Source organism: Lactuca serriola, chromosome 7, assembly GCF_051521515.1.
Source record: "Lactuca serriola cultivar US96UC23 chromosome 7, Lser_US96UC23_V15, whole genome shotgun sequence".
NCBI lineage: Eukaryota > Viridiplantae > Streptophyta > Magnoliopsida > Asterales > Asteraceae > Lactuca > Lactuca serriola.
Genome location: NC_136414.1, coordinates 38,632,119 through 38,650,664, shown reverse-complemented (window position 1 = coordinate 38,650,664; position 18,546 = coordinate 38,632,119). Strand labels below are relative to the sequence as shown.

Sequence of the window (18,546 nt, the reverse complement as noted above, 5' to 3'; positions counted from 1 at the left end):
TATAACATACGGGTATGACACCTATGGCACAGAGGAGTTTCTAGCTTTTAACTTTTAATAAAACGCTCTAATTTAAACAAAAAGTTTCGTTTGACAGTACAAACGTTTAGCTTTTAGTTTTAACAAAACGCTCCGATTCTAAAAGCTACTTCATGTAGCGTTTAACAAAACTTTCTTAAGCTTTTGAAATCAATTTCCATAATTACCCTTAAAAATATATTTATATATTTATTTATTTTTAATCAGTTGTCCTTTTATGTAATTTTATATATTTCAAAAGCTTCCAGCTACTTTTGCCAAACATTCATATTCATATAACAAATAAAAGCTACAACTTCCCACTACCAGCTAACCGCTACTTTTGACAAACACGCCCTAATATTCTAATAAATAATAAATAAATTAGTAATATAAATAGTAAAGAAAAACTATGGATTGGAATTCAATCTTGAGCTTTTGATCGAGGCGGTTTTGTACGGTCGCGATAGAAGATGCTGGACCCCTATTCCTTTGCTTACTGCAGAATGGAGAAAGATATATAAATCCAAACTCATTCCCACCTCCCTTCCTTTGTTTTCTTGGTTACAACAGTTTCAGTTAAAACCACGCTCATCTTCTTCTTTTTCTTCTACTTTTTTTCATCATTCTTCTGTTTGACCCTTTCTTGTTCTTCACTAAATTCTATTTCTCATCAATTTTGGATCGAATTTCGTTTGTTTCTTCTTGAATTTAATCCTAGCGGTGCACGGAAATCGCACGGATATATGAAACCGCTCTTGTTTTCAGTTTCACCAACAAAATAAATATTCGCATATCTCAGCCTTTTTTAATATACACATTTTTTTTTCTTTATAATCCTCGAATATATTCTTTCTTTATTTATTTGTTGGGAATTCTTTATTTTTTTGATTTAATTGTGCATGGTTATCTTTTTAGCATTCCCTTCTTTTTCCCCCAACGATTTTTCATGGAGTAGAGTTTTAGAATGATTTTTATTGTTTCTTTAATTGATTACATTATTTTATCTTGATTAGTAATTCGTTTATTATATACAAAACAATTCTCTCATATAAAACAATTTCCCCTTTCTTTTCTGGGATTTGTTTATCGTTTTAGGTTATTTTTACTAGTCATTGATTTGGTGTTTGGTGTTTTGTTAGTCTTGATTAGGTTGAATCCTTCCCGTTTATTTTAATTTTGTTCTTCAATTTCACCATTGTTCCTAGAAGATTGAACAATTTGGGGAACTGGGGTTTCTTTCTCAATTCGTAATATCATCTGGATATGTTCCAATTATCAACAATTTTAGAGTATCAATCAGGTTAGGGTTCTTCTTATTGATTCTATGCATGTTTACAATTTCTTAATTGTCTTTTCTCAATCTCTGACATAAGAAGTATATGCATTTTTGTCTCCTTATAGAAGTAGATCTATACATGCCGCCCTAATAGTTTCTTAATTATTATATTGCAATAATCCTAATTAGATCTTAGAGTTTATGATTTTGTTTGTTAGTAGCATTCGTACATCAATCAAAGAAATGTCATATAATAGGTGCAAGATTTATTCCGAGGATCATAAAACATGTTTATGTTGCCTTATTATTATATATATAATAATAATCATTATCGAATGCCTCCTTCATACTTCTTGGATTCTTTGATTAAAATGGTCTATATCTATATACAATATGGTTTTGTGGGCTTATTGAAGAACTTTTTTAATGATCTTCAAATTATGATTATGATTTTCTGATTATTTAGGATCAAAATAATTAGATTTGGAGAAGTAGATAGAGAGTTGCAGTAGGAAAATTCATTATTGGGATAAATGTAAAATTTCCTAACTATCTCTAACTTTAAGCATGTGATCATCAATCTCTAATTACCTCATTTTGATTCTTCAAGTTGTAATTTCAATCTGAAAATGTACATTCAATGTAGAGATATGGAATAAGATTATGAAGATATCAAAGGTTGGCTTTGTTTTAATCAAGTGTAGTTATAACCATGTCGGATATAGGGATGTGTAACGTTTTCAAGGGCAAATCAGTCATATAACAATAACACACTACCTCATTGAAGAGTCACTATTATAAGTTAGGACTTAATGGAGAAAGTCTTATAAGTTTTTTCTATATGTTATCAGGGACATATGAAGCCACCATCATAATCTGATAAAGTTGTATGCTATGGAAACCATTGTGAATGAAGAAATAGACACAAATATTATTAGTCAATGTGAGACAGTGAAAGTCAAACGTCTCCTTAGACGTACAAGTTCACCAAGATATCAACTCTCTGAAACAAGCACTGAACCACAGATTTCTCATAATAAGCAAATGAAGGTTACTTTCTTTTGTTTTATAAACTTTTCTTTATATTCTGATCAAGTTTTATACATAATACTTTCATGGACTCCTCCATGATTATATCATTAATTGATGTTTGATATTTTGAAGAAGCAAACAGTTTTCGAATCTTATTTGAATATTATTTTTGTAGGATCGATCTTCTAAAAACACCCCAAAAGATGATCAGAGTCTTGAGTCATCAGGTAGCCCTCGGAATCAAAAGGTAGGAAGCCAATTGTTGTAATTATATTTATAGCATCCTACTTTCATTTCTTTTTATTACAGCATTGTACTTTGAAAAATCTACTTAATTATTATAGCAATTTCATCCAAATATAAAGCAATATAATTTGTGACATTATATTTTGTTTTGTTAATGCAGATAACAGCTAGATGGGATCCCTCTGAGGCTTGTAGGCCTGATGTAGATGATGCTCCAATTTTTTATCCAACTACTGAGGTAATATTTTATTTGAATTTATATTTTTCTTTTTTCAAAAACCTTGTATTGCAATTGGTTTGCATCGGACTAAAACCGGAACTGATGTTGACATGACAATAATTGCAATTTTTTTTTTGTTTTGTCCTTCCCAAAAAAGATGAGATAGTGACTCACTCTCGATCTCTCGTTTGTGTAAAAAGACGAAAATGCCCTTATCATCGAAAACAGACCTAGAAAAGCTTCTCTGGTCCCTTTTTGTCATTTCCCGTGTAACAAATGCACGGCCGGTACCAAATGGGACTGGACAAGCTTTTCTTGGGCTTTTTTTGATGATGAGGGCATTTACGTCTTTTTACACAAACGAGAGATTGAGAGAGAGTCACTATCTCATCTTTTTTGGGAAGGACAAAACAAAAAACAAAAAAAAAATTGCAATTTTTGTCATGTTGACATCAGTTCCAGTTCTAGTCCAATGCACACATTATTTTGAATTTTTTTCATTGATTAGGAGTTTGAAGATACAATTGGTTACATATCAAAAATAAGACCTGTAGCAGAAGCATATGGCATATGCAGAATCGTACCTCCTTCTTCATGGAAACCTCCCTGCCCTTTAATGGAAAAGAAGTTTTGGGAAGAAGCAAGATTTTCCACACGAATCCAACAAGTTGACTTGCTTCAAAATCGGGAGCCCATGAAGAAAAAAAGAGGGAGAAAAAGAAGAAGAAAAACATACACAAGAAGATGTCCTAATCCTTCAGAAGGAGGAGGCTCAGAGTCAAACACTTCTTCAGACAGTGATGACAAATTCGGGTTTCGATCCGGATCCGATTTCACATTCAAAGAGTTTGAAGAGTTTGCAAAGAAGTTCAAGGAGCATTATTTCGGAATGAAGGAAACACAGGGACTGGAACCGTCAATTGAAGAAATCGAGGGTGAATATTGGAGAATAATCGAACAGCCGACTGATGAGGTGGAGGTGTATTACGGGGCGGACCTTGAAACGGGTGTTTTCGAGAGCGGTTTCCCGAAAATTTTAGAAAATAATGAATCGGATCGATACGTGAAATCCGGTTGGAATTTGAATAATTTTCCAAGATTAGCGGGGTCCGTTTTATCTTTTGAAGGATGTGATATTTCGGGTGTTTTAGTACCTTGGTTATATGTTGGCATGTGCTTTTCCTCTTTTTGTTGGGTAAGCTTCAACTTTTAAAATTTTACATTACATTTTTGGTCCCTGAGTATAGCTGGTTTTTTCAACTTTAACCCCAAAACAGTTTTGTCCTCATTCTAGATTTTCAATCCATGCTCCAAGTAAAATGACAATTTTTTGGACCAAAAATTGAAACAACCAGCTATACTCAGGGACCAAAAATAGTCATTTTACTTGGAGATGGGACCAAAGATGTTACAAGAACCTCAAATAAGGACCAAAAATGTAATTTACTCTTTATTTGTTTTTTGGAAAAAAGCATGTTGAAGATCACCACCTATATTCGGTAAACTATATGCATTGGGGCGACCCGAAAATGTGGTATGGAGTACCCGGAAGCCATGCGAATGCCTTGGAAGATGCGATGAGGAAGCATCTACCTGATTTATTCAAGGAACAACCAGATTTACTCCATCAACTTGTAAGTTTATTTATTTATTTATTTATTAAGTAGTGTCTGGATATAATGAAAAAAGGATTTAATCTGAACAGGTTACTCAATTGAGTCCTAAAGTTTTGAAGTCTGAAGGGGTCCCGGTTTATCGAGCTTCTCAGTGTTGTGGGGAGTTTATTGTTACTTTTCCAAGGGCATATCATGCGGGATTCAATTGTGGTTTTAACTGTGCGGAGGCTGTCAATGTGGCGCCTGTTGATTGGCTGGAACATGGACAAGGTGCAGTGGAGGTGTACAGTCAGCAAAGACGTAAAACATCAATATCTCATGACAAGTTGTTATTAGCAGCAGCTACAGAAGGGATTAGGGCTTTATTTGAAGTTTCATTTTTGAATAAACAAACTTCTGAAAATTTATATTGGAAACGTGTTTGTGGGAAGAATGGGATACTCACCAATGCTATCAAGGTAAATTAAAAAAAAAAAATACTTTTTTTTTGTTGAAAAATTGTTGTTTTTTAATGTTCTTTTAATATAATAATAATTTCAGGGGAGAGTTGAAATGGAGATGAAAAGGATCGAGCACCTCCAAACTAGTTTTCAGTTTCAAAAAATGGAAGATGATTTTGATACAACTAATGAAAAAGAATGCTATCTATGTTTTTACGACTTGCACATGTCAGCAGCCACCTGTACATGCTTGCCAGATGGATTCACGTGTCTAAAACATGCAAATCTTTTATGTTCTTGTGATCCCAAACAACGTGTGGTTTATCTCCGTTATACCCTCGATGAGTTGACCACACTGGTGAATTCACTTGAGGGTGACTCAGATGCCCTACAAAAATGGGCATCTGAGAAGTTTCAGTTGGATCCCGAGAGGGCGTTTTTGGAAGACCATAAATGTGTGTCTTCAGTTCCTGTAAAGGAAGAAGCTCTTGCTCTTCAATCTGATCCAAAGCAAGAAACTTTTGATATGTGTGTGAATCAAGAGATGAAAGTGGGACATGGGTGCTCGATAGATTTGAATCTTGATAACATTGGTTCAACAAAAGTGGAGAAGAATAATGATGAATTTGATGATATTAAGGTTGAAGTTGTAAGCATTGGATCAGTAGCTTTTGGGAAACTATGGTGCAATAATCAGGCAATATTTCCGAAAGGTGGTGTAACATCATATAATATGATATAGCAGCTTACTTTCATTTCTTTGTATTAAAGCATTGTACTTGTTCTAATTTTGTTGCATTTAACCATGTAATTTGGTAGTATTTTTTATATATGATGTTTTAACTGTAAATTTACATTTTCAGGATACCAAAGCCGAGTAAAATACTTGAGTTTTCTTAATCCTCGGGCAACGAGTAGCTACATTTCAGAAATTCATGATGGTGGGCTTATCGGTCCTCTTTTTAAGGTATCCAAAATTCCAAATTTGACCTTATAATGGCATAATTAGTTTCTTCTTATGATTATTATTAACATGAAATTAAAAATTCAGGTTTTTTTAGAAGAATGTCCAAATGAGAGCTTTATGGAGGTGTCAGCAGATAAATGCTGGGAATTAGTGCTACAGAGGCTAAATCAAGAAATCTTGAAAAACAGTGAGTTGGCATCAGGTGACGTGAGGCTGCCACCTGGCGTTAATGGGCTTGAAATGTTCGGGTTATCTTCTCCAGCCATTATTCAGGTACCACTTATGCTCCCTCCTATAAACAATATATATATATATATATATATATATATATATATATATATATATATATATATATACTTTCCTCTTTGTTGATTGGTGCTGACAAGGATATATTTAACAGGCAATTGAGGGTCTTGATGTGGAGCATAGGTGTGTTGAGTATTGGAAGAATAAATTCAACTCAAATGGTAGAGAAGAATAGATGCTGATTTTGATGAGGTTGACCTTGACCATTGACTTGTTAGGATAATTCTTTCAATAGAAAAATCTTAGATCATATCCAAGTAGAGAAAGAAATTCAACTTATAGGTTTTCTTGTTTTAGAACAGTTGCTAGCAGCATTAGCATACATCTCTTTCATTTTCTCATTCATGAAACAAAATTTGAATAAAAGTAAAAGAAAAAGGTACTTGGAAATTTACATATGGGATTCTTACAAGTATTCTCTTTGTTTTATTTTATGTCCCACCTAAAATCTTGCCCCTCTTTTTTTTTTTTCGTTATATTTTGTTGATATTGTTTTCCCATATGAAGCTTTAATGATTATAGTAATATGTTACTAGTTTAGGTTGTTCAAATAACAACTTATATGTATCAATGGTTTGATCATTGAACTTTATTTCCATTACTATAATCATTTAATTGTAAAGAATGCTAAAAATTATTCAGATTCAAGCTGAGAAAAAATATTCAATTTTCAAAAATCGTTGTGGAGTGAAGAGGTTAGTTGTGATAATTTGATTCAAGTTCCTAGCCTATGGATGATTTGTAAGTAACATATTTTTTAAGGAGGCTCACATGAAGGAGTCATTATTCGAGTGCATAGTTTCTTATTGCAAGCTTGCAACTAGATTAAAAAGTTCAATGTTAGTTGGGCGGTTTTGCTTTAATATCCACTGGTTATATGAATTTGAAAGTTATATTTGTAAAAGGTAAAAAAAGGTTTTGGTATTTTAAGCCAGATACTATATAAAAATGTGAAGTAGTAACCAACAAACAAATAAAATATGTTTTTTTTTTTATGGGATATTTATTAAACTAACTATTATAAATGATGTGTTTAACAAAAATAACCAAGTTTTGTTTATATTTTACAAAAATGCTCATTTTGTCCTAAATGGGTCAATTCAGACTTGTATGTGAAATCTTAGGTGACAACACTTTCACCAAAATCACTAATCTTCAACGAAGGCTTCAAAAGAGACCAAAACCAGAATTATTTATTGGATTTCAGACTCATTTTAGTAAAGAAAATGAAGTGTTTTAGAATTGTTAGATTTTAGTAACAAACCGATTTTGGCACCACTAATTACGGAACACGCCATTTTGGAGTATGATTCCATATTCTAGATTTGGTCATTTCAGAGTGAGATATCTATTGTTTTGTGGTTGTGGTAAATCTAAGTCTACACTTCAAAAGCTACATTTTTTTTAAAGATCATTCCGGAGTAGATAACCAAATATATTACAACATATAAGCAAATACACTGTATGCAACATAAATAAAAAATAATACATACTAATAAAACATATAACATAAAAAATCAGGAAATATTTTATATACATATAACCAAATACATTATAATATGCAACATAAACCCTAAAGCATAAACCATAACAAAATACAATACATACCCTAACATTCTTTAAAACTAAAACATAAACCGTAACTAAAATTCAATATCTTGTGTAGGCGCACTTGGCCTACATGTATTTGGTTAATTGTGACCTAAATATCGGGTACCTTATGCCTTTCTCAAGAGATGCTTGGACTGCTATGTAGCTTTGGTAGACGTAGACATATTAAGCATCCTAAATAAAAAAAAGTAAGCTCTTTGATATGTCGATTTTTTTAGATTCATTCCTGTTGGCGACTTTTTAGATTCATTCTTTGAGTATTCTTAACCTTTTTTAACATAGAAAACTACAAATATATGTTAATTTTGAGTACGGTACTAAAAAATGTATTTTGGGTGCACATAATAGATACGAAACACGTATTCTGGTCCAGAATACTACGAACCATTCCGGAAAGGTGGATGTTTTGTTTCGCGCTTATATAGACAAATCTCAAAAAATTTCCAATAACAAAAGTAAATTACGATATAAGATTGTTATACGTTGTCATTTTGATGAATAAGCGATTAATCCAAACATGTCTGGAAGTAGGGCTACCAAAATTTTTCTGAGAGTGGAGATGATATTGTTAATGAAAATGAAATCAATATTAAATAAGTTTCGAATGACTATGTTGCAGTAGTCCGAAACAACTCATTCGAAACTAACTTTATGTTAACTTAAGAACTTTATGTCATGTCTTATCATTCCGGAACAATACGGAACGAATCCAATTTTTAATATCATATTCTAGAATACATTTATGTCAAATCTCATCAATTCCAGAACAAACATTATAACTTTGGAATTTCGTGTTCCCGAACAAGTTAATGAGATAATATTGTCATTTTTCTGTTAAATATGTCAATTACACCGGTTAATTTAATCAATATCCCGCTTTTTAACTTTGCTAAAATAGAGATCATATCAAACTTTAAATTTCCATGTAGAAAAAATCAAAACCAAAAATGTTCAATCAAAGTTCAAAGGGTTTTCCTACAAATCCTATTGTCTTTTAGCACATCGAATAGCCAATAAGAATACCCTGCCCCTTATCAAGTTCTTCTACGAATCCGATTGTCTCTTAGCTATGATGATGATGCCATTTGTAGTAAAAGGGACCCTATCCATCATCCATCACCAAATCCATATTTGGCGCTCCCACACCTTCCATTTGAAAATCATCCTCTTCTCAGTTCTCAAATGGCCAGATACTACTCGGAAGCTCATATCTGCCAGTGCTTGAGTCGGTTATCAACTTGCCGGCGTAATTCTCCGATCACAATCTACGGCAGTAGAGTTAAAACTGGACAAGAGTTTGTTAAAGGAGTTTTGGATCTCTCTTGTGGATTCATCCACTTCGGTTTGAAATCCGGTGACGTTGTAGCCATCTCTGCGTTCAACAGGTTCCTTATTCTGCTTCAATTACTCTGTTTTTCTTACAAGTAATTAGACTTAGATTGTTTTGTACTTGATGCTGTTGCTCCTCCCGTCCAAAAAGCCCAGTACGATTTCAGAACTTCAAACATTGTGGTTTCTTAATTTAACATTGACACGAATGCTTTTAATTTCTAAGTTTCAATTCGTAGCTTAACCTAAACAATCATTATCGTTCTGTGTCTGGATTTACATTGTTTTCTTGCTTGTGATATAAGTTTCTAGTTCTGCACAAATGTTAATGTTGCAAATTCTGTGAACATCCCAAATGGGATTCAGAATCAGAAGAGTACACTCGTAACAGTTCCAACTGATTATATGTGATTCGACATTCAAAACTAAATCCTGTCTACGAACAACACTATCTGTATATAATTGTCATCCATGGTTTTTGCTTTTCAAGTAGTCATTGTAGCAATTTATTGTTTTCAATTTCCACATAAATGCTTACATTACATACTCATAAATTCATAATTGTTTCAGCGATCTATATCTGGAGTGGTTATTGGCTATCACATTTGTTGGGGCAATAGCTGCAACCCTCAACTACCGATGGGTAAGTAAATATCAGTGGACTCCATGAGTTATTTGATTAATTGACATAACATAAGTCTCATCTTGCTACACCATTGCAAACCTTATGTGTTCATAGTCTTTTTTACACATTATTAGAGCTTGGAGGAGGCTCTATTTGCTATGGAAGATGTGAAGCCAATCATGTTGATCACTGACAACGAGTATAACACTAACTGGCATTCAGATTTTCAAGCTCATTATGTTCCTTCTCTAAAATGGCATGTTCTCATGGATACCCATAACAGATACATCTCTACAGGGAACAACAGTATGTAACTTATAAAATAACACCTCAACATATAGCAACTTCAGATAATTATGTCATTAAAATCAATTTACATGCTATTGTGTTTTTATTGACAGTATTAACTACCAATATGCTTAAGATGCCTTCTCCAAAACCCCAATCATTCAACTACACTTCAACTTGTAATGGAGTAGCAATCGTGTGCTTCACTTCAGGTACTCACATATAGTCATAGTGAATGATCCATTTTACTTTCTCAAAACAACAGATGGAGTCTTATCACTTATGTTTTTTAATTTTGTTATGAAAGCAGATAAATGAATAAATATATTTTTTTTGTTTTGTGTTTGTAGGGACTACAGGAAGGCCAAAGGGTGTCATGTTAAGTCATTCAGCTTTGATTATACAATCTCTTGCCAAAATTGCTGTTATTGGTTACACTGAGGATGATGTATGCAAGTTTTCATCTTTTTTTTTTCTTTCAATTTCTTGCTTTTAACCTTAAAAATTTCAAGTCTCTTGATCTTGATATAACAGGTGTACTTACATACTGCTCCACTAGGACACGTGGGTGGACTATCATCAGCTCTAGCCATGCTTATGGTAGGAGGATGCCATGTCATGATGCCAAAATTTGAAGCTGAGTCAGCTCTTGAAGCTATTGAAAAGCATCATGTCACTTCCTTCATAACAGTTCCTGCAATTATGTCTGATATGATTTCTTTCATCAGGTATTTTTTTAACAAATACATATACAAACTGCATTTCCATTAATAAGTAGTCTTTCTGTATTCATTCTCCATGACCTTATATCAGATTTTCAGGGAGAAAGATACATGTAAAGAGTTGATAATGGTGAAGAAGATTCTGAATGGTGGTGGAAGCCTTTCAGCCAATCTAATTAAAGAAGCAACAAACGTTTTCTCTACAGCTGTGCTTTTCTCAGCTTATGGTTGGTTGATATTTACTTTCAATTTTCTTTTGATGTATGAGGAGGGCATTTATGTCTTTTTCTTTTTGAAGGGATGACTGAGGGTTGTTCGTCTCTAACTTTCATGACACTTAATGATCCTACAAAGCAAATAACAAGTGAACAAGAAGAAGGTGTTTGTGTTGGAAAGGCTGCACCACATGTTGAGTTGAAGATTAGCACAGAGGATTCAGATTCAGGCCATGTTGGACAGATTCTAACAAGGGGGCCCCACTTAATGATCGGATACTGGGGGGACCGGGACCACCATATTCCAATGAAATCTAGGTGGCATGAAACTGGTGATATAGGGAGAATAGATGATGATGGTAACTTATGGCTTATTGGACGCATGAAAGGGCGTATCAAAAGTGGAGGTGAAAACATCTATCCTGAAGAGGTATCAATATAGGCAATCTACTTTTTTTTTTTTTTTTTTTTTTTTTTTTTTTTTAAAATATATATACACCTGACAAGTTTGTTATTATTATTATTTTTTTTTGTTAAAATGTAGGTAGAAAGTGTGATGTTAAAACATTCTGGGATTTCTGGAATTGCAGTGATTGGAATTCCTGATTCCCGTTTGAGTGAAAAGCTGGTTGCTTGCATCCAATTAAACCAAAACTGGACATGGACAGATTCAGATTCAGATTCACCTTCACAGACACTACAATGCATCTCCACTCAAACGCTCCATCAATTTTGTAGAACAAATAATTTGACAGGGTATTTTTTATTTTAATTGCAAAATATAACTACTTTTTTCACCATTTTATTAATTTAGGTTGTTCTGTTTTTTCAGGTTTAAAGTTCCTAAAATGTTTATAAGATGGAACAAGAAGTTCCCAATGACAACAAGTGGGAAATTGAGAAGAGATGAACTCAAAGCACAAGTTATGCTTCACTTAAACTTACTCTCAAGCAGTCTATAAGATAGTTTGTTCAGATTTATAAAAAAAAAGTTGACAAGAAAGCATTTTTGTGCATAAGCTACTTAAGTTGATAGTTGCTCATTGAGTCATGGTTTGACTGAGTAAGACTCAACCAATGTATCACATGAAAATTGGTGTTATATTGTTTGATATTGAAGTTTCATGTGTCATTTAAGAGCTCTTCAAGTCTGAGTTTAGAAATATCTAGTTCTACTATAGGACACTTAAACATATGATTTTTAAGGGCTGGCATATTTCTTATCTTTTTTGTGCTTATATACATTTCTATGATAAGGGTTACTGGCTTATTATTAGTATTTGTAATTCAGTTTGTTGAATTTGTTAATTTTGAAGTTAAGGGAGCACCCAAAATAAAGAAATGTGAGATTAAAGTCCTTTCCATATTCAAGAGAAAATCATGAGAAGACTTCCTGTTAAATCAATGGTTCGGTTTAGAAGCATGTCCATGGCATTTTAAGTTGGGGTGTGTATATGCATAAGGTGCTTGTGGTTGTTTGTTGTGTTTAGGGATTATTGCTATTTTATAGAATTATTTAACCTATTTGCTACATTTTGTCACTAACTATGAATAAATTCTAATTACAATAATGAATGATGTGTGTCATTGCCCTTTGTTTTTTATTTTCATTATGCCCTTTGTGGTGGCAGTGATGGTGGTTATGGTTTCTTGAGATTTTGGTGTGTAGAATTTTTTTAATTTGAGGTATTTTAGTCATTTCACCACATTACTGAAAGTTTTTAGTTATGGTTTTGGTTTTTCTCACTGTGTATTGTAGAGGTTATAGGGCAAAAAGTGTATTTTCACTATAATAGTGTTTTTTTGATGGTGGTAATCGTTTAAAAAAATGTTTTTTTAAAATTAGACCGTGTATAGCATTTTTTTCACTAATGTGCTGGAAGGCAAAGTTGTCTTTTTTTAAAGTTTGACAGCCCTTTTTTAGGGTTGTTGAGTGCATGGACTTGATTGTTATCAAACTATCCATTAAGGACCATAGGTGTTAAAATCTCAATAAAGAAAACCAAAAGTGTTAAAAATAGACAACTACAAGGAAAAAGATTGTAATTTACTTTAAAAATAATGTTAAAAATAGATGACAGCCACAAATAACATCACCGTTTTTACACCGATCAAATTCATTAGCGATCATGTCTAACGCTTCCAATGAAATATAATTCCACAATAGTTCGAACAGTTTCGTGTTTACCCGATGGTTGATGCGACATTTGCTATACTCAAAGCTTGCTTTGATAGTCGTCACTTGTGACTGAATGATATTATGAACAACAGATGAACATTTCCATAAATCATATTGTGGTGTATCCAAGTATAGTTTCAGCTTGGCATGCTGACTTTCAACTCTGTTACTTGTGTAATTTCCATAATGAAGAATTTTGTCGATCCAAGCGGCTATGAACATGTGTTTATATTTGTGCAACCACACATCATGAAGATAATCACGAAGACCTAAAATTTTGAATTTTTTTTTTAATAGTGCATAATGATTGTTTGGTTGTATCATAATAATTTAAAAATATACATATTTATTTAAAACATACCTGAATATTCGAACAATATTGTATGGAGTTGTGTCAAATTAAGGTTGTATGTTTCCTCTGTTTGATACAGAACTAATGATTTCCAACAATTATAAAAGGAATTCAAGTAGTCTCCCCTTCGTACCTTTGTCTAGCCCTTTTCCAAGCACTTTGATTGATATGCCACCTACAAAGTAATTGCTTAGAATTTGGAATTACAATGCGACATGCTTTCATTAACGCCAACTTTCTATTTGTGACGATAACTTGAGGGCAAAGAGATCCACCCATTGTCGACTTTAAACAATTTAATGCCCACGTGTAATTGAATTTTTTTTCTTCATGCATAAATACGAATGCAATGCAAAATGTTAGTCGGGTTGAAGTTACGCAGACAACTTCGAGAAGAGGCATCTTATACTTGTTTGTTTTGTATGTTGCATCCATCAACATCACTTGTGGAAATGTTTGCCATATCTCCAATGATGTCGGATGAATAAAGAATAAATCTTCCAACTCGTTAGACAAATTATTTGTACGATAATAATAATAAATATAACATCCTTTCTTCAAAGATGACAAAAAGACCTTGCATTTGGGTCATACCTTCGTGCTCATTCTTCCATATTTTCGTTTTAGCATTGTATATTGTTTGGAGTGTAGACACATTTTCCGGATTTTGCTCTTTCAACGTTGATAAAATATCATGCGGCTTCACATTCTTTGCTGATAAAGCGGCCACCAAACGAAATTCATTATCAGTCAGTCACATTGCAAATGCATGACCCTCCATATCTTCTACGGGTTCATGGTTATGTATTTCACATACTACACTTAATGTCCAAGAATCATCTAATTTTGAATATTTACCCTTCAATTCAAAAGTACAATTAATTTTTTTGTGCTAGTATTTCTACCCGAGATTTGTTTACTTTTATAAATACCACCACGATCGCATATAAGATTAACTTTAGTTAAGAGCCCACTTCCTCTTATCTTTTTTTATTTTTATGATAATAATGTACCCAAGCGCACGTCCCATCTTTTTTATTTTTTTATTTTTATGATAATAATGACTTGTTTGGTTAAAAAATTATAATGTCATTTAACAATTTATGAAGATAGAATATATATGCTAATACCTTTTTTGTAGAAAATTCCAACGAGTTATTGACAACTTCATTTCCTTCGTTTGGTTGAAAACTCGTCATTATATTGATGAAAATTGTTACAAAAGTTATATAGGAGTAGTAATTGAGAATTATAAAGAGATGGGTAATGGTAAGTATAGTTGTGTACTACTTATGAATTATAAAGAGATGGGTGATGATAAGTATAGTTGTGTAGTAGATGATGTGATATGTTATTCTTTCAAATTACAAATTGTAAGAAAAGTGATGAATTATTTTTTTAAATTTGTAAAAGTTATAAATGAAGTGATGTTTTATTCTTTGAAATTGCAAGTTGTAAAAAGAGTGATGAATTATTTTTCGAAATTTGTAAAAATTATAAACGAAGTGATGTTTTATTCTTTAAAATTCCAAGTTGTAAAAAAAAAGTGATGAGTTATTTTTTGAAATTTATAAAAATTATAAACGAAGTGATGTGTTATTCCTTCAATTTACAAGTTGTAAAAAAACAATGAATTATTTTTTAATTTTGTAAAAGTTGAAGTAATGTGTTATTTTTTTTAATTTGCAAGTTATAAAAAAGTAATGAATTATTTTCTTCGAAATGTATAAAAGTTATATGGAAAAAGTATGTATGTTTGTAGTTTTAAAATTTTCAAGTTGTAAAAAATAATAAATTATTATACAAAAATAAATGTATAAAAACCAATTTATAAAAATGTTCAAATAAATACAATAAATTAATAGGGCTATATAAAATATAAGTTATTGTTTGGTACCAAAAATTAAAATACTTAAATGTGTTATACAAGAATAATGAAAATATTGTTAATAATTATAAATAAGTTGAAAACTCCAAAAGTAAAGGGACCATGAGTGTAAAATAAAGAGTTTGTATTCAAAGAAAAAAGAAAAAAAAAACGGCGATTGATGAAAAGGAGAAAAAAACAAGAGTTGGAAATGGTTATAATATTTAATTCGTAACAAAAAAAAAATTCAAAATTTCTAGAAAGAAATACAAGTCAAAAGTATTTCCAAAAGAAAGTAGATACTAGTCAAACAGAATTGTAACATAACAACCCCCATTAATCAAACTAGTCAATTTGTAAACAACCCCTGTCACTGTTCAAGAAACCTTATCTATTTGTAATTATGTGACCTAAACTTAAAAAATACTAGATTGGTACTTTTTATGCAGTTTTTCTTAAAAATAAAAAAGACAAAACTTCAAAAATAGTCCATGTGGTTTCCAGAAATATCAAGTTTAGTCCCTAAGTTCAAAAAACCTCACAGATGGTCCCTGTGGTTTCAAAACTTTTAACAAATGGTCCTTCCGGCTCACTCCGTTAGCATTTCACCGTTAACTCATTTTTTAATAAAATATTGCAGGGGTAATTTCGTCATTTCAGTTGTAACCTCCTCTCTTTAAAAGAAATTGCATGTCCGATTTTTGGGCAAATCCTTTAGCTTCATCAGTCGATCATCTCTCCTCCTTTCTACTATTGCTGGACGTTGCACCCTTCACGACATCCAATCGCTTCTGATTCAAAGATGGTGACTTGCAGATGTGGGAATGAAGCAACGAAGATCACTTCATGGACGGATCGTAACCCTGGAAGACAATTTTGGAACTGTAGAAGATGTGGTTTCATTCGATGGTCCGATCCCCCTATGTGTGCTAGGGCATTGGTGGTGATTCCAGGTTTGATAAGATCAATGAATCGATTGGAGGAGAGGGTCGCCATTGTAACTGCAGAATTGTGGAACTACCAGCTGATGTTGTTTTGTTCATGGGTGTTTTTTTTTTGGTATTATTTTAATCTCTAAGTATCTTATGAAGGTTTGGATGGTAATGGAGTTTTGGTTTTTGGTTTGTAACCATTGCAGGGGTTTTTTTATTTTAATCGGATAGGGGTTTTTTTGCTTTCAGTTTATGTAGGTGGTTTTGGAATTGGTGTTGTTGTATTTGGTTTATGTATCAGATTAATGTGTAATGCAGTGGTAATGGTAATGGTAATGGAATGTAGTTTGTTCTAGTTCATTGTTCAATTTCTTGAATGTTTTTGAAATGCAATTGTTAAGTGTATTGTAAATGCATCTTGAAGATGGTTTTCATTTGCAATTGAAATGTACAATGTTATTAATTGATCTGTGAAGGGTAGTACACAAAACATATTAATTCATCACCAAAAAGTGCATACACACCATTACATTCAAAGTTATAAAGTTCTTATGCTCATCCTGTACTGTTTTCACCAACCAATCCTGATTTTCATTAGCCCTCAATATTTGGACTGCCCATGGACATGTACCTTTATTGGCAATTACATCTTTACCCTTGCACTTTGCCTTACTTCTGGTTGAGGGCTCACCACTATCAACTCCTGTAGAAGGCTTACTTACAACACCTTTACATTTCACCCTAATCCGGATTTTGTCATTTTTGGCTAGGTATAAAGACCTCCTTGTTGCTACAGCATGTGAGTTCATGTAGTTTTTAACATCAACCTTGGTTTTGAAGACCTGACCAATCTGAAATGGTTTAACATGAACCTCTCCATGTGAGCATGTACTTGACTTACTCAACTCTTTTAGCAGTCTCTTCCTATCATCTTCATGAAATCCTGCAAATGGATAATCATCAGTGGCAATAACTTCCAACTCATCATCAAAGTCAACTACTCCAATCCCATCATCTTTTGAATGATTGTTCAAGATTCCATGTTCATCCACATCAACAACATTATGGAATTCACTCATGTCTACATCTACATCAAATTGTATGTTAGACTCATCCACATTGTATTCACTGTCATCAGAATCATCTCCACTATCCTCAGAACCATGGCCACTCTCAGAGTAGAAAGCATCTCCACTATCATCACTCACCATACCCTCTAGATAATCCACTTCTGGTTGTTTTTCAAATGAAGTTTGAACATTAAACTCAGCATCATAATCAGCATAAAGTGAGTAATCCTCTACAAATGGTGCATAGTCATCAACTGTTGTAGTATTAGCTCCATCATCAGCTTGGCAGCTTAGTTCCTGTACATGGTAAGTTCCCAATTGTTCTTCAGTTTCAACTGCACTAGTGATCACTTCTTCTTGAGTTTCAATTTCATGATTCACCACTTCCTTTTGAATGACATGACTTTGTTTACCTTGTGACCTTATAAATGGTAGAATACTCTTTGAGTAATCATGGCCTTCATCAACATCTAACACTTGTGACTGCTCATAATCAGGGTTCATAGACTTGTTTAGATCAAGCTTTCTACTACATGATCCTGCTTCTCTCCTACAAGGTTTCTTTCTATTCATTTCAGGTGACACACTATCAGGCTCCAACTCTTCAATAACAACTTTAGAAGGAGACTTGTAATAACTAGCTACCCTTGTTTGACCAGTTTCAATATACACCCTAATAAGTCTGTGTTTAGGGACATATGATACCATTTTAAGTACATCTTGATCATTACCTAAAGGCATTAAGCCATAGTCCAAAGGGTATTCAGGGATACAAAAATGGTAGTAAAGGGTTTGCTCAGTTTTGTACCCTAGTTCTCGAACCATGTCGTCAAGCTCATGAACTGAAAATAAATCAGTGTCAACATAATCTACATATGCTACAACACCATCAACGTATTTCCTTCCAGGTGCTTTGGTGAAGACACCACTGTAGTGTATCTTCAACGTGAAATAGTTCTCATAACCTTCTGTAAACACAAAAAAAAAAGAGTAAAATTAATGATTTCCTTACGTCAACACAATAGACCAAGAAAAAACAAGTTTTGTTGTAGTATTGTACCGTATGTTTTTCCTAAGTCCTCCACGGTTACAAATTTTTCTTGAAAACACCATATTGATAGCACCATTGCAATTTCTGCAGCTTAAAACCCTAAATCCCAATTTCTGTTCTTGCTTCTACGATGGGAATGAACCCGATGACTAAACCTGTAACTGGTTATCTTCTTGGGAGA

The 18,546-nt window shown here is 32.9% G+C and overlaps 2 protein-coding genes across 2 annotated transcripts; both read left to right on the top strand.

Annotated features, from left to right (window-relative positions):
- The first annotated feature begins 528 nt into the window (after positions 1-528).
- Positions 529-6,522, top strand: JMJ18 (Transcription factor jumonji (jmj) family protein / zinc finger (C5HC2 type) family protein). Its single transcript, XM_079008800.1, has 11 exons — positions 529-1,321; positions 2,149-2,347; positions 2,505-2,576; positions 2,736-2,813; positions 3,304-3,990; positions 4,268-4,429; positions 4,501-4,869; positions 4,952-5,564; positions 5,715-5,818; positions 5,903-6,091; positions 6,219-6,522. Exons 2-11 carry the CDS (start codon positions 2,192-2,194, stop codon positions 6,297-6,299), a joined length of 2,511 nt encoding a protein of 836 aa, XP_078864926.1. The 5' UTR covers positions 529-1,321; positions 2,149-2,191; the 3' UTR covers positions 6,300-6,522.
- A 2,266-nt stretch (positions 6,523-8,788) lies between these two features.
- Positions 8,789-12,139, top strand: AAE14 (acyl-activating enzyme 14). The gene is made up of 10 exons (XM_079009869.1): positions 8,789-9,120; positions 9,635-9,707; positions 9,824-9,995; positions 10,091-10,189; positions 10,328-10,425; positions 10,512-10,705; positions 10,799-10,926; positions 10,998-11,344; positions 11,459-11,670; positions 11,747-12,139. Exons 1-10 carry the CDS (start codon positions 8,918-8,920, stop codon positions 11,874-11,876), a joined length of 1,656 nt encoding a protein of 551 aa, XP_078865995.1. The 5' UTR covers positions 8,789-8,917; the 3' UTR covers positions 11,877-12,139.
- The last annotated feature ends 6,407 nt before the right edge of the window (positions 12,140-18,546 follow it).